Below are 15,442 nucleotides of genomic sequence, written 5' to 3' on the forward strand. Positions count from 1 at the left end.
AAAAAATTATGGGCTAAGAAGCTGGGAATATGATTCCCATACATCACTTCAATTGAAGAAATTTCTCCCTTATGAGCAATTTTTTGCTATTCAGCCATAGTGGGTTTCCCTTCATTTCTGTGTGTATCTTTCAGTTTTCGACCAAGGATCGCAAGGACATGCTCTCGAGATTTCTCTTTACCTCATCTCTTAAACTTAGTACAAGCTTGCTATCAATTTAATTTCTAACATAATAATGGGAAAGAGTTATAGCATAGCAGATGCTGGAGCACCGCAGCATTTGTTGGTTGGTTGGATAGTACAGAGACCTTGACAATGCTTTGTGGTTGGTTTGCAGATTTTCATGGCAGATGCTGGAGCACCGCAGCCGACACCGTGAATTGGTCAATGACAGACTAGTTTCTTTAGGGCAGTTGTATCGTTATACTGTGGGTTCACTTTTGAAACTTTGACTTTGAACTAGTAAATGTCAGATTTTCGGTAGGCTGGTTAACCGTAGGGTTTCTGAATTCGTGTTGTTCTTAATTAATGGATATGCTCTTATTAGTAGCTTGGCACATTGTGTTCATGTTGATGCATTCAGGAGGAGCCGTTACAGCACATAGCAACTAGCATGGAAGAAAAAGTACAAAAATGAATGCGACTGGAAAATGACAATAAAATATGTTTTATGTTGAAATACGATGACTTTTAGCAATTTTTGTTAAAATGCGAATTTTTACCACTTATTGAGTCTATATAGCATTTTTTTTAATACAAAATTTTAAAGTTGAAGGATAAAAGAATCGATACGAAAATTCTAGCAAGTCATAAAACATCTTTGCAAAATGTGGAGAATGATTACCTTTCTACACAGCATATAGTGAGTGAGGAACGTACAAGAGAAATGCAAGAGGAGAAGGTAGCTCACATTCCTCGTAATGTCTTGAATGAATTTTAAAAAGTTTAGTGACACAAAAATACCACAAAAATTACAAAATAAGTTTAGTTTTCCTAATTAAATCACAATATGGTGTATGCAGAACTTCGCTAAACTGATTAAAAACACTCACTGATTTTGAGAAAAATTTAATAAACCATGAGATTAATGAAATAACCTAGAAGTTTTTTTTTATCGAATAGACTTTCTATCATCTTGAACTTCTCCACAAAAAGACTGCTGTCGTAGAATTTCGCAAAATTGATTAAAAACGGGAATTATTTTTTACAGATTTTTTGGTGCAAATATTTCTTACAAATTTTGTGAAAGGTACAGAAGGACATTATAGTTTTGGCAGCTTTTCAAGGAAATGTTTTTAGTAAAATCAAGTTGGATTGCTTATTTTCCTTGTGTTATTTGGTAGATGAATGCATTAAATAGGTTGGTTGTTTCCCACCAGAAATCCATGATGCTTGTTTTAGACTTTGAACTATAAAAACAATGGATTAAAGGGAAATTTTATTTGAACCATGTAACCTCTTTTTACACCCAACTTAAATTTAAATTATTAATTGTCTATTTTACCCTTTTGCATAATTACTATTAAGTACAAAATGAAATTAATAATAAAACTCAAATTTATCAATAAACCCATTAAACCCTTCCATCAGTTCTTGTTTATCATACGTTCATTCTAGCTAAAACCCTAATAGGTCTTGTAGAGAAAAACAAGTTTTTTTTTATTGATGGATGGTGATTTTGTAGTTTTGAATCCTCCAACTAAGGTATGACTCAATTTATGAATATTTTGTTTGTTTGATTTCAATTTTTTTAAAGTTTAGAAGATGAGTATTTGGGTTTCAATTTTTTCATCAATCCCGAATGGTTTGTTAAACTTTTTGCAATTGGAAAATTCTAAGAAAAACTTCTTACTAATGTTCTTAGATTATAAACTTCCTTACTTGTTGATAAATAGAAGGGGATGAATTGTTTGATTTGTTGCTTATGCACATTAGTAGAAAGAAAAAAGGCAAATATCTGGCTTTGGTAGCAGAAAGAAAAAAAAAAAGTAGTCATGGAAATGCTAGTGGGAAGAGGGGGTGGGGCAAGGACACCTTTTTAAAAATAAAAAATAAAAACAATTCAATTACAGATGTTATTTTATAAAGGAAATGGGTGTAAAGATAACTTAACATTTTGAATTGGGTTTGATAGGGTAGTTTAGGTAATAAATTTGGGTTTAAAGAGAGATTAATTCTTCAATAAAAAACAATATGGGTGAAGAGAGTAAATTGGGTGTGGAAAGAGGTTACATGGGTTCAAATAAAATTTCCCTTATTATATTAGCATATTCATAATTATTTTTAAAGGTCGCCAATTTGGAAGAGCTAGGGTTTCTGTATGTGCCAAAGTTTCATTCTTACCATACTATATTCTCTATGCTTTTTACCTAAACTTTTCGTTGCTTTTGGAAGCTAATTAATTAATTATGCTTTGATATAATGTTAATATATAGCATAATCCCTTCAAATGCTAGTTGTTTAGTGCTGTGTATATAAGTTGTGTTTAAAGCAGGATTTTAATTTCAAAACCAAGGACAATTGGAGCTGAAATATCGTGAGAATATTTTCCAAACATCTCATCCTTTAGAAAGAAAAAAAATAATGAGAAAGAAGTTCTTCCTTCATTAGGAATCTAAACCAAACTTCTCCCTTTATTTATGCAGAAAAATCAATTACTAATTTCCACACAAGGAATTTTCTCCTTAAATTCTCATTCATGCAGACTATAAATATCGACCACTCTAGCTTCAATTACAACTTAACCTTAGAAATTGTCTCTAGTCACCTATTGGAAGCAACTTTGTGTCAATCACAACTTTGTGTCAATCAACTTTGTGTCAATCACAACTTTGTGTCAATCAACTTTGCGTCAACTTTGTGTCAATCAACTTTGTGTCAACTCCTTAATTCAAGGAGCTTGTCTTCCCTAAACCATTTGGTCGGTTGTCTTCCCTAAGCCACCTTTGTGGTGTAAATCAAGGGGTCAATCTCCTTATATATTGTTGTACAATTGTAATGATATTATGATGAAAATACAAAACATACTTTGAAAATCAACATGGTATCAGAGCAGGAAATCTAACCTGCCTCTGCTCTACTACTATCTGAGGGTGTTCAATCTTCAAAATGACTGAAGACAATTCGTTAGGATCAGAAGTTGAAAGTTCACATGTGATTTCCTCCATGACTGTGCATGAGGTGGATGTCAACCCAAATCAAAGATTAAGCTTAGTTGTGTTGAATGAGTTTAATTACTTGCCTTGGTCGAGAGCAGTGTCTCTGGCTCTAGGTGGAAGATCCAAGTTAGTGTTCATAAATGGAAGCATCAAAGTACCTGATGCTTCCTCACCAACCTATGAATCCTGGCTTAGCAAGGATCATCTAGTTATGTCATGGCTCTTGAATTCCATGGAACGGAAATTAGCTTAAATATTTAGTTACTCTGAATCTTCATACCAGCTATGGGAGGCGGTCAAGGAAATGTATGGCAGCCAGAACAATGTTGCAAGGGTTTTCCAATTAAAGAAGGACATCTCCGATCTGCAACAAAACGGCAAGCTGTTTGTGCAACTCCTAGGAAGCATGAAAAGCATGTGGAATGAGTTGGAAATTTATCGCCCTCATACAACCGACGCAGCACTGCTACGAAAGAGAGCAGAAGAAGACAAGATATTTCAACTCTTATCCAGTCTCGATTCAACGTATGAAGATCTACAATGTCACATACTCATGAACAATGAACTTCCTTCCTTCACCAGTGTATGTGCAACAATCCAACGTGAAAAAGTAAGGAGGAAAGTTAAAATCATGGGTATAATGGCCAGTGTACCTGAGGCTAGGGCCTATTTAACCAACAAGAGAAAGTACAAAGGAAAGCATCTAAACTTGAAGTGTCAACACTGCAACAATATAGGTCATGTTAAAGACACATGCTGGATTTTACACCCAGAATTAAAGCCTGACTTCATGAAGGACAACAAGGGTTTACAAAGGGTGAATCGTACTACACACCGCGCAAATCATGCGTCTGCCTCTAACTCTGATAAATTCAAGAACTTCACAGCGAATCCAGCTGAACTCATGAATGAGTTTATGTTTTACCTTTAAGGCAAGAAAGGAGGGGCTGGAATTGACCGTGCAGACAACATAGCAGAAGGGAACACGACGGCATTGCTTGGCAAGTTTGCGGGTTTCTTGGCAGACACGAAACCCGTACCCCAAGAGAACATGCAAGGTATCATGAAAGCCTTTAAAACTACTCTTAAAATAAATTTGTTGCATGATTTTTGGGTTTTAGATTCGGGTGCCACAAATCATATGACTAACCATGTGTCTAAGTCTCAAAAGTTTGAAAAATTCACTAATCCTTCCCAAGTTTCAATTGCAAATGGTGAGAGTGTAAAGGTTTTAGGAAAGGAAAAAATAAAAATAATGTCAGATGAAATTGAATCAATGGCTTTGTATGTACCTTCCTTCCCATTTCAACTTCTATCTGTGGGAAAGATTACAAATACCTTGAATTGCTTAGCTATATTTTCTCCTCACAATGTCATCTTTCAGGACTGTGCCACCAAGAAGACGATTGGTGAAGGGTTTTATTTAGAAGGTCTCTATTACATATCAAAAGCAATCCCAGAGGGTTCCAAGCCAAGTTCAATCCCATTCAAGATAATCAATTGTGGCATCAACGTTTAGCTCACCCTTCTCCACCCATTTTGTCAACTTTATTTCCAAACTTAGGGAATGATGCTATTTCATGTGAAACATGCCACTTGTCTAAGGCCACTAGATTATCTTTTAACTCTTCCTTGTCCAGGGCTAGTAAGTGTTTTGAACTAGTTCATTCAAATGTATGGGGACCAACTAGTGAATCTTTTGATGGTTATAAGTATTTTGTGATCTTTGTTGATGATTTCTCTCGAGTCACATGGTTGTATCTTCTAAAGTCTAAGAATGAAGTTATGGAAGTATTTAAGGACTTTCATAACCTTGTTAAAAACCATTTCTCCTCTCAAATTCAAACATTAAGGTCTGACAATGGCACCAAATATATGTCCCATATCATGAAACAATATTTAAGCACTCATGGCATCATGCATCAAACAAGTTGTGTTGGCACACCTCAACCAAATGGTGTAGCCGAACGCAAAAACCGTGACTTACTTGAAAAAACAAGAGCACTAATGCTACAAATGAATATACCAAAGAAATTTTGGTCCCAAGGGGTTATGGCATTTGCTTATATCATCAATAGATTACCCAGTCGAGTCTTGGATTTCAAGTCTCCCCTAGAGGTCATGAAAGGAAGTAAAATTGATCTCTTACACCTTCGAGTTTTTGGCTGCATCTGTTTTGTGCATATTCAATCTCATCACCGAGATAAATTGGATCCTAGAGTTGTTAAATATAATTTTCTTGGTTATTCATCTACACAAAAGGGATATAAGTGTTATAATCCTCAACTAAGAAGATTGATTGTGTCCAAAGATGTTCGATTCCATGAAACTAATCCTTTTTTCAGCAAGTCACATGAAATCACAAGTCAAGCGGATGACATCTTGGATATGTTCTCACTACCAAGAATCGAACTTGAGGCTCCTCAACAACAAGATCCCAGTCATGTCAACATTGATGCATATCTCAATGAAAGTAGCAATGAAGGGTCTCACTCTAATGGTACACGGCATGAAGATGGTGATAATTAAGATGACCCTCACAATACGGTCCAAAATGTGAACGAGTGTGAGACAACTCTTCCTGCTCCTCGACGCAATCCAATGCGTGTTAGGAAAACTCCCACAAGACTTCAAGACTTTGTCATCTACAAACCCACACATCCCATCTCCCAATATGTGTCGTACAAGAGAGTGACACCAGCCCATGCTGCATTCCTAAACACCATATCAAGTTACAAGGAGCCTCATATTTTCCATGAGGCCAACAACCAAGAGGTTTGGAAGGAAGCAATGCAAGAAGAACTTAAAGCTCTAGATCAACACAACACCTGGAGTATCACCAAACTTCCCATAGGCAAGAAAGTTGTGGGTTGCAAATGGATTTATAAACTCAAATTCAAGTCAGATGGATCAATTGAAAGACATAAAGCAAGATTGGTAGCTCAGGGATTCACTCAAACATACGAGGTGGATTACAAAGAAACGTTTGCACCTGTTGCCAAAATGAACACCGTGAGAGTGCTATTGTCCGTGGCAGTAAACAAAGGGTGGTCCATGTACCAAATGGATGTGAAGAATGCATTCTTGCACGGAGATCTCAAAGAAGAGGTCTATATGAAATTGCCACCAGGGCATCCTCAAAGCAATGAACCGAATTTGGTGTGCAAATTGCACAAATCCATTTATGGCCTGAAACAATCTCCACGAGCATTGTATGCCAAACTAAGCTCAGTTCTCACTAGTGTTGGTTTCATAAGCAGCAATGCCGATTCATCACTATTTGTTCGCACATAAGCTGTGGGCAAATTGGTTGTGCTGATCTATGTTGATGATCTGATAATTACGGGTGATAATGCTGACGAGATCCTCAACCTCAAACAGTCCCTCAAACAAAGGTTTGCAATTAAAGACCTTGGGATATTGAAGTACTTCCTTGGTATAGAAGTGGTAACCTCGCACAAGGGGCTGTTTCTTAACCAAAGAAAGTATGTCTTGGATTTGCTCAAGGAAGCCAACATGAGCGATGCTAAACCGGCCATTACTCCTCTCGACAGCAAGCATAAACCTAGCTTGAAGGCCACGCCACTCACGGATATCAGCCATTATCAGCGATTGGTGGGTAAGTTAATCTACCTAACAATCACTAGACCCGACATCACATATTATGTAAGTCTTGTGAGCCAATTCATGCACTCCCCGACTCTTGAGCATTTGACCCTTGTTAAAAGGATCTTACGCTACTTAAAATGATCGGTGGGTCGTGGAATCCTTATGTAGAAGAATGACAACACACAAATCATGGGATATTGTGATGTTGATTGGGCGGGGAATGCCATCGATCGCAAGTCCACAACTGGCTACTGTACTTTTGTCGGTGGAAACTTGGTCACATGGAAAAGTAAAAAGCAAACTGTTATAGCCAGGTTAAGTGCCGAAGCTGAGTATCGTGCCATGGCTTCAACTGCGTGTGAGTTGATCTGGCTCAAGGGGCTTTTGTGCGATTTAGGTGTTCCTACAACTCTTCCTATGTCCTTATTTTGTGACAATCAGGCAGCCATGCGTATAGCATCAAACCCAGTGTTTCATGAGTGGACGAAACACATTGAAGTTGACTGCCATTACGTTCGAGAACAGGTGCAGTCGCAGGTGATTCAGACACACTATACAAGAAGCTTCGACCAACTGGCCGACATCTTCACAAAGCCTTTGGCTTCTCATCAGTTTCAGCGACTTCTGTCCAAGCTTGGATCCATAAACCTCCTGGATCTAGCTTGAGGGGGCGTATTGGAAGCAATTTTGTGTCAATCACAACTTTGTGTCAATCAACTTTGTGTCAATCAACCTTGTGTCAACTTTGTGTCAATCAACTTTGTGTCAACTCCTTAATTCAAGGAGCTTGTCTTCCCTAAACCATTTGGTCGGTTGTCTTCCCTAAGCCACCTTTGTGGTGTAAATCAAGAGGTCAATCTCCTTATATATTGTTGTACAATTGTAATGATATTATGATGAAAATACAAAACATACTTTGAAAATCAATATCACCACATCTTTTCCCTCACTAATCTGTTGTTTTTCTGTGAACTCATTTTCCAAAACTTGCTCCGTTTTCGAATTTCTTACAAATATCAATGGGAAATAGTCAAGCAAAACAGCAAGAACGCCGCAAGCATTACGAATTTCCGGCCTCTCATTCTCCAAACACTTCACTTCTGAGCCATGATCATACTCGCTATTCGAATAGTATCCAGGTCAAACTAACTAATGTGTCTGGAGATGAAGCTGTGCAGACTGGAACTGCACGAGTGCACAAGGGGGAGATGAGAATGGAAGGCAATGATGCATTTTCTGACTACATTAATCGCACGAAATTTAAGATCAGACCTACGACCTCCAATGTTGGTCTCGAGAAGGTTGCATCCATAGCAAATGGTGTTTGTGAAACAAAGCAAGAAGATAATGAATATGAAATGTTTACGGATTTTGTCAATCGCTCTAAGTTTAAGATTAGAAAGACATCCAGCATCGGGAGCAGAAACAACATCTCCTTTAAGAAGTAGGAGACCCAAATTCTGCAACCACATGAGTGGTGGTGATTGCCGGCATGTTCATGGATTATGTTCTCCCTCTTTAATTCTTTCTCATATTTACGTCCTGGATACACAGGTTATATGATGTTGTTGATAATATAACGTGTATGTATTTCTCAGTCAATAATATTAAATCATTCTTCTTTCATGTGTTTCTAGAGCCCATTATAAATATGCTATTTTCGAGCAATCTTAGCGAATGCAGGTAACGATGATGTTAGAATGAAAAAATATCCCATCAGTTTACCCACGTAATTAGGGATCTTTAATACATACGCCTATAAATCATAGGACAGAGATGAGGAGATCCATCCATGAGAGGGTGACAATTGTTCTCTGAGATGATAGTCTGTAGGTTCCATCTTAGGAGAAATTTTTAGTTGTGATGGGAATACAGATGGTACATCACGTGTTTTTATGTAAGCGGTGAAAGTTTTTAATTTTTAAGTTATTAACATTTTAACACACATATCCCACCATTTATATAAAGACACATGGTGTACCACCTCATGTGACGGTCATACTGAAAAATCCCTTCCATCTTAAGACTGCTACTGTAAAATTTCCTTAGTAATGACACGATGATTGGCATACGGTTACTAAGAAAACATCTTTCTAGAAAGAAAATCTTCTCTGTAGAATAAAGTTAAAATGTCTTTTTCCCTTTCACAATTTTCCATGCGTTCTAGATCACAGAATTTACTCATTTAGTAGATATTGTTTGTTGAGAACAGCGAATTTAATGGACATGCTATTATTAGTAGCTTGGCACATTGTTTTCCAGTTGATGCGTTCAGGAGAAACCGTTACAGTTTTAGCATGAAGCATTCTAGCATGGAAGAAAAGGAACAAAAAAATGCATCTGGAAAATCACATTAAGATATGTTTTATGTTGAAATACGATGTCGAGTATTTGCAAGGTTATGTTAAAATATGAATTTTATCATATATTGAGTCTAAAAAGGGTGACTTAAGCCAACAAGGCTCACATGACATAATGAGTGGGGAAGGTACAAAGGAAAAGGCAAGATGAGAAGATAGCTAGCATTCCTCGTAATGTATTGAATGAATTTTAAAAAGTTTAGTGATGCAAAAATACCACAAAAACTATAAAATAAGTTAGTTTTCCTAATATTTTTTTTTTGTTGAAATTTTCCTAAATTACAATAATGCATATATGCAGAACTTTGCTAAACTGATTAGAAGGACTCGCTGATTTTGATAAAAATGTAAGGGCAACTTACACTTTACAACCTCAGGTTTAGGGTCTATAACTGTATACAACATCTTCAAAACGCATTCAATGCCATACATCAACTACAATTTTATTTCAATATAATACCTCCATTAGATTTTCATCCAATCCTCCATTAAAAGCTAACGTGGCAGCATGATGTCTACTGTCATGTCAACTTTTAATGGAGGATTGGATGGAAAACCTAATGGATGTATTATATTGAAATAAAACAGTACATGATGTGTGAGAGTGAAATATTTTAAAGATGTTGTATAAGGTTGCAATAGACCCCAAACCTGAAAAGATAGAGTGTAATTTAGCCAACATGTAATAAACCATGCTATTAATAAAATAACCCATAAGTATTTTTTTATTAAATTCAAATTGGAAAAAAAGAAAAATCCAATAAAATAAAATAATAGCAGGGATCATATAACATAGCCATAGGACTTCCGTCATCTTGAACATCACCACAATTTTCTTTGTGTGATTTAGCAGATGAATACATTGAATCGTTTGGTTGTTTCCCACCAGAAATCCATCCTGCTTGTTTAAGATTTTGAACTATTAAACAATGGATTATTAATATCCAAGGTCGCCAATTTGGAAGAGCGAGGGTTTCTCCATGTGCCAAAGTTTCATTTTTCAACTACCATCCAAGATTCTCTATCTTTCCTGCATCAACTTTTCATTGCTTTTGGAAATTAATTAATTAATTAAGCTTTGATATAATTTTAATAAATAGCTGGCCAAGATATTAATTACATAATCCTTTTCAATTGCTACTTTGCTAGTGGCTTAGTGCTGTATTAATTAGTTGTGTTTAAAGCAGGATTTAATTTCAAAACCTTAGAAAATTGGAGCCGAAATAACGTGGGAATATTTTCGAAACATCACATTCTTTAGAAAAAAATATTGAGAAAGTTCTTCCTTCATTAGGAATCTAAGCCAAACTTCTCCCTTCAATTCTGCAGAAAAATCAATTACTTTCCACACAAGGAACTTTCTCCTTAAACTTTCATTCATGCAGACTATAAATATCGACCTCTCTAGCTTTCAATTACAACTTAACCTTGGAAATTGTCTTTAGTCACCACATCTTTTCCCGCACTAATCGGTTATTTCTCTGTAGTTCCGTCACTCATATTTCCAAAACTTGCTCAGTTTTTCGAATTTCTTACATATATCAATGGGAAATAGTCAAGCAAAACAGCAAGCACGCCGCAAGCAATTCGAATTTCCCGCCTCTACTGCTCCAAACACTTCACTTCCGAGCCATGATCATACTCGCTATTCGAATAATATCCAGGTCAAACTAACCGATGTGTCTGGAGCTGAAGCTGCGCAGACTAGAACGGCACAAGTGCACGAGGTAGAGATGAGAATGGAAGACAATGATGCATTTTCTGACTACATTAACCGCACAAAATATAAGATCAGAGCTACGACCTCCAATGCTGGTCTCGAGAAGGTTGCATCCATAGCAGATGGTGTTTATGAAACAAAGCAAGACGATAATGGATATGAAATGTTTACGGATTTTGTCAATCGCTCTAAGTTTAAGATTAGAAAGACATCCAGCATCGGAAGCAGAAACAACATCTCCTTTAAGAAATAGGAGACTCAAATTCTACAACCACATGTGTGTGGTGGTGATTGCAATCATGTTCATGGATTGTGTTCTCCCTCTTTAATTCTTTCTCATATTTACCTCCCGGAATAAACAAGTTATGTGATGTTGTTGAATTGTCATGTACGTATTTCTCAGTCAATAATATTAAATCATTCTTTTTTCATATGTTTCTAAAGCTCATGTGCTATTATAAATCTACTATTTTCTAGCAATCTTAGTGAATGCAGGTAACGGTGAGTTAGAATGTAAAAAGATCTCATCAGTTTACCCACTTAATTAGGGAACTTTAATATGCATATAAATCATATGATTCAGGAAAATGCGACTGCATTTCTTCACTGAAGTGGAGAGATACTTCTTAATAGTGATTTATATGCATTGCAGCAAGCTTCAGACAGGTAATTTTTCGCCAAGTCCTTGACAATTGGCATCTGTTTCTTTACCTCTTCGAAAGGCTATAATTTAAAAGGCGAGACTCCTTTGCATGGCTAGCTAAGCAAAGATAGATGTTTGGAAAGAGCTCAACCATGAAGTGCTTCTGCATGTTGGTATTCAAAGATTACTAACTCAATACCAAAAATATGTGGGTAATAAGTTTTTCTAACTTTATCACACATTTCACTATCACTCTCAATACAATTGGACAAGGAAATAAAGAAGTAAATGAAGAAGCAAGCTTTTGTGTTGGACAAACTGCACGGAAAACAAGCAAAACATTTTGATATATTTAATAAGAGTTTACAAACTCAATTGCTTACAAGCTGAAATGGAAATGGGATTCTGATGTAATGTCCTAAAGCCTTACAAGAGGCTTAGTTATACATGCAAAAAGTGATGAACCACTCAAGTGCTTTTAATAAACAAATACAACATGTTAGCTTTCCTAAAAGCAGTTCAGCTATCACATGGTAGCACACTGCTGTCTTGTAATCACCTTTCGACTGACAGATAGAGGGAGCAATGATGTTTGTAGTTGTAGGTGAACAACCTGAAAAAACAACATACTAGCTAAAAACTGTTCCACCACTTTCTGAAAAGTGTTTCAACAATTTCTAAAAAGTATTACACCAATTTCGGAAAAGTGTTCCACCAATTTCGGCCACTGTATTTGATTTGAACTTCCAACACTGCATCTCTATTTTTGTACGCGCTAATTGGGGACCGAGATAATATAAAACAAATCCAACCTAAGCTACATATGTAGGGTTGACTCCATTCAGGCAATAAAACATCTAAATAATATTCTGGTTTGTACGCGCTTGCTGGATCCTACTTTTATGAAGAGTTTCTGGCTAAGAAGCTGGGAATATGATTCCCATACACCACTTCAATTGAAGAAATCGCTCCTTTACGAGTAATTTTTTACTATTCAGCCAAAGTGGTTTTCCCTTCATTTCTGTATATATTTTTCAGTTTTCGAGCAAGGATCGCAAGAACATGCTCTCGAGATTTCTCATTACTTCATCTCCTAAACTTAGCATACAAGCTTGCTCAATTTAATTTCTAACATACAAAAACAAAAAAACAAAAACTCAAAGTAATGACGTGAAAAAGAAAGAACTAGTCTGTTTATTCCCTTCGGGATCTTCAATATGCGTAGAAATCATGTGATGCGGGAAAATGTAACTGAAGTTAAAGACTTCCGAAAAGTGGTCATGACTTTTATTAACTTCAAAAAGGAAGGAATCAGATGATAAGTTTTGGATAAAAGGAAAGACTTGATTATGATTGCAAAAACCAACCCAGTGTAATAAAAGCTACAGCTTGGTGCAACATATATACATTTCCTCCAATACCATCCTCAGGAAAATGTACTGTAACTGGGCTAGTGTTTAAACAAATTCATCTTTGAACTACGTATGCATCTCCATTTTTGTGCACGCTTATTGAACGAAAGAACATAAAATAAATCCAGCTAAGCTACAGATTTTGCCGGATTCCATTCAGATGATAAAACATCTAAATATTCTAGCTTGTTTACAAATAATGCCTACAGAATTTGGAAACCAGTAGTAATAGGGTGCCCTTCCACTTAAAGAAATTAGGGGTAAAACAAGTGGGAATACGATCCCATATATCACTAATTCATTTAAAAAAATAAAATAGATCTCCTTGATGAAGAATTTTTTAATATTTTAGACAAAGTTTCCCCTTCATTATTTCTGCATATATTTTTAGTTTTCGAGCAAGGATCGCAACAATATGTTCCCAAGATACCTAACTTCTCCACCCATCTTACAAATAAGCTCAAGGTCTCTCATCTTTCCATTAAAGCCAGCGAAAAATACTTCTCCTGCCATTCTTCATTAAGCTATCAAATTATTTCGTCTCCTAAAAACCAAATGGGCAAGAGTCAGCATAGCTCAAACTCCAAGTGTTTGTGCAAGCACATCTTCAGTTCTCCCTGCCCCATTTGCAAATTAGCAGCAGCACCAATTCATGCTTCAAAGCTGGAGAAAAACGTGAATAAAGCAAATATGACTCCACCAACGAAGGTTCTTGCTGAGCTCAGTCATGCCAAGGCTAGTTCAAAAGTTAAGAAGCAAAAGTCCAAACTAGTGCCACAAATTACGAAAGCAAGTAGGACAATAAGTCTGGGTTACAATGATGCATTTTCTGACTACATTAATCGTGCAAGACTTAGGATCCAAGCTATGTCCAACGTTGGAATGGAGAAGATTGCGTCCAGATCAAGAGATGATGGATATGATACAAAGAAAGAAGACGATTCAAAAGATGCATTTTCCAATTATATAAATCGTACGAAGATGAGGATCAGAAAGACATAAAGCATTGGAAGTAGAAAGATCTTCTCCTTCAAACGAGAGTAATTAAGGAGAGTGCAATTAAACAAGGGAGATTTAACGTTTGTATAAAATAATGATAGTGGCTATGCTTAAAGTCTTGATGTGAAAAACTTAGTAAGGGCTGTGTGTGATTGTAGTGATTATCTTCCTAGTTTGTTTTTATGCTTAATTACTGTATCATTTACTTGTAATTTCTGTGCTCCTCCAAATAATATGGTGGTTCCTTCTGTTTGTTATTCAAGATTTCACTTTATGGGCTGTACGATTTCCGTCTCGGCACGTTAAATCTAAATCTTTAAGTTGATTTTATTCAGAACAAAGCTGGTGTCTTCTGTTCAATATAATGCCTAGAGAATTTGGAACTTGTAATTGGCTGCGCTTGCTGGATTCCACTTCATTAATTAGGGGTAAAGAAATCTGGGAATATGATCCCACACATCACTTCATTTGAAGAAATCATGAAGTACTCCTTTGAGAGGAATTTGACTATTTCAGCCAAAGTTTTCCCATCCATTTCTGCATATATCTTTAGTCTTCGAGCAAGGATCACAAGGGCTTATATACATATGCATGCTCTGGACATTTCTCATTACTTCATCTTCTAAACTTACGACAAGCTTGTTCATTTCAATTTCTTGAAAAACAATGGCAAAGAGTCAGCATAGCTCAAAATCCAAGTGTTTCTGCATGAAAATCTTCAGTTCTCCTTGCCCAATTTGTAAAATGGCAGCAATGGCTCATGTTTCAGCCGCACAGGAGGAAAGCAAGACCAAGGAAAAGATGCCTCCGCCAACAAAGGTTCTTGTTGAGCTGAGTCACACCAGTGCTAGTTCAGAAGTTGAGAAGAAAAATCCAAAAGTAGAGGCACAACTTACAAAAGAAAATGGGACAGAAAATATGGGTGACAATGATGCATTTTCCGACTACATTAGTCGCACAAAAATTAAGATCAGAGCTGTATCCAATGTTGGTATGGAAAATATTGCCTCTGGATCAACAGATGATGGATATGATACAAAGAATGAAGACAACGTGAAAGATACGTTTTCAGATTATATAAATCGCGCGAAGATGAGGATCAGAAAGACATCAAGTATTGGAAGCAGAAAGGTTATCTCCTTCAAACAAGAATAATTGGTAGAGTGAAAATATACAAGGGTGCTTTACAGTTTGCTTAGAGGATCTCGATCTCCAATGACAGTTTCCATATTTATGTCTATGATTCTGCTTAAACTCTTGATTAATAAGGGATGTGTTGGTGATTCCAGTGATTATCTTCCTAGTTTGTTCGAATACTTTACCTGTATCATTGCTTGCAATTTCAGTTTCTGTTCTAAATACTATGGTTCCTAGTTTGTTTGAATGCTTAAGCTGTATCATCGTTGGTAGTTTCGGTTCTTCCTAAAAGAAATTATTGTCATTTAAAATGTAGGTATTCGAGATTTCACCTTACCGTTATAGTTTTCAGCCACAGTTGTTAATTCAAGATCTTTGTTAGTCGGCAATTTGGTATTAGATAG

The 15,442-nt window shown here is 36.3% G+C and overlaps 2 protein-coding genes across 2 annotated transcripts; both read left to right on the plus strand.

Moving 5' to 3' along the window:
• Positions 1-3,108: 3,108 nt before the first annotated feature.
• On the plus strand, positions 3,109-4,677 carry LOC139189929 (uncharacterized). The gene is made up of 4 exons (XM_070809202.1): positions 3,109-3,312; positions 3,442-3,982; positions 4,091-4,216; positions 4,280-4,677. Exons 1-4 carry the CDS (start codon positions 3,109-3,111, stop codon positions 4,675-4,677), a joined length of 1,269 nt encoding a protein of 422 aa, XP_070665303.1.
• A 9,890-nt stretch (positions 4,678-14,567) lies between these two features.
• On the plus strand, positions 14,568-15,056 carry LOC103414150 (uncharacterized). Its single transcript, XM_008352557.2, has one exon. The coding sequence runs from the start codon at positions 14,568-14,570 to the stop codon at positions 15,054-15,056; it is 489 nt and encodes a 162-aa protein (XP_008350779.2).
• The last annotated feature ends 386 nt before the right edge of the window (positions 15,057-15,442 follow it).

The sequence above is a fragment of the Malus domestica genome, chromosome 12 (genome assembly GCF_042453785.1).
Source record: "Malus domestica chromosome 12, GDT2T_hap1".
Taxonomy (NCBI): domain Eukaryota; kingdom Viridiplantae; phylum Streptophyta; class Magnoliopsida; order Rosales; family Rosaceae; genus Malus; species Malus domestica.

What these genes read in the sequence shown, in the direction of transcription:
- LOC103414150 (XM_008352557.2), top strand. Translation starts at nt 14,568, where the DNA reads ATGGCAAAGAGTCAGCATAGCTCAAAATCCAAGTGTTTCTGCATGAAA.
- LOC139189929 (XM_070809202.1), top strand. Translation starts at nt 3,109, where the DNA reads ATGACTGAAGACAATTCGTTAGGATCAGAAGTTGAAAGTTCACATGTG. An exon ending in GGGTTTACAAAGGGTGAATC is followed by an intron (nt 3,983 to 4,090) that starts GTACTACACACC and finishes TTTACCTTTAAG; the next exon opens with GCAAGAAAGGAGGGGCTGGA. An exon ending in ACCCCAAGAGAACATGCAAG is followed by an intron (nt 4,217 to 4,279) that starts GTATCATGAAAG and finishes TTTGGGTTTTAG; the next exon opens with ATTCGGGTGCCACAAATCAT.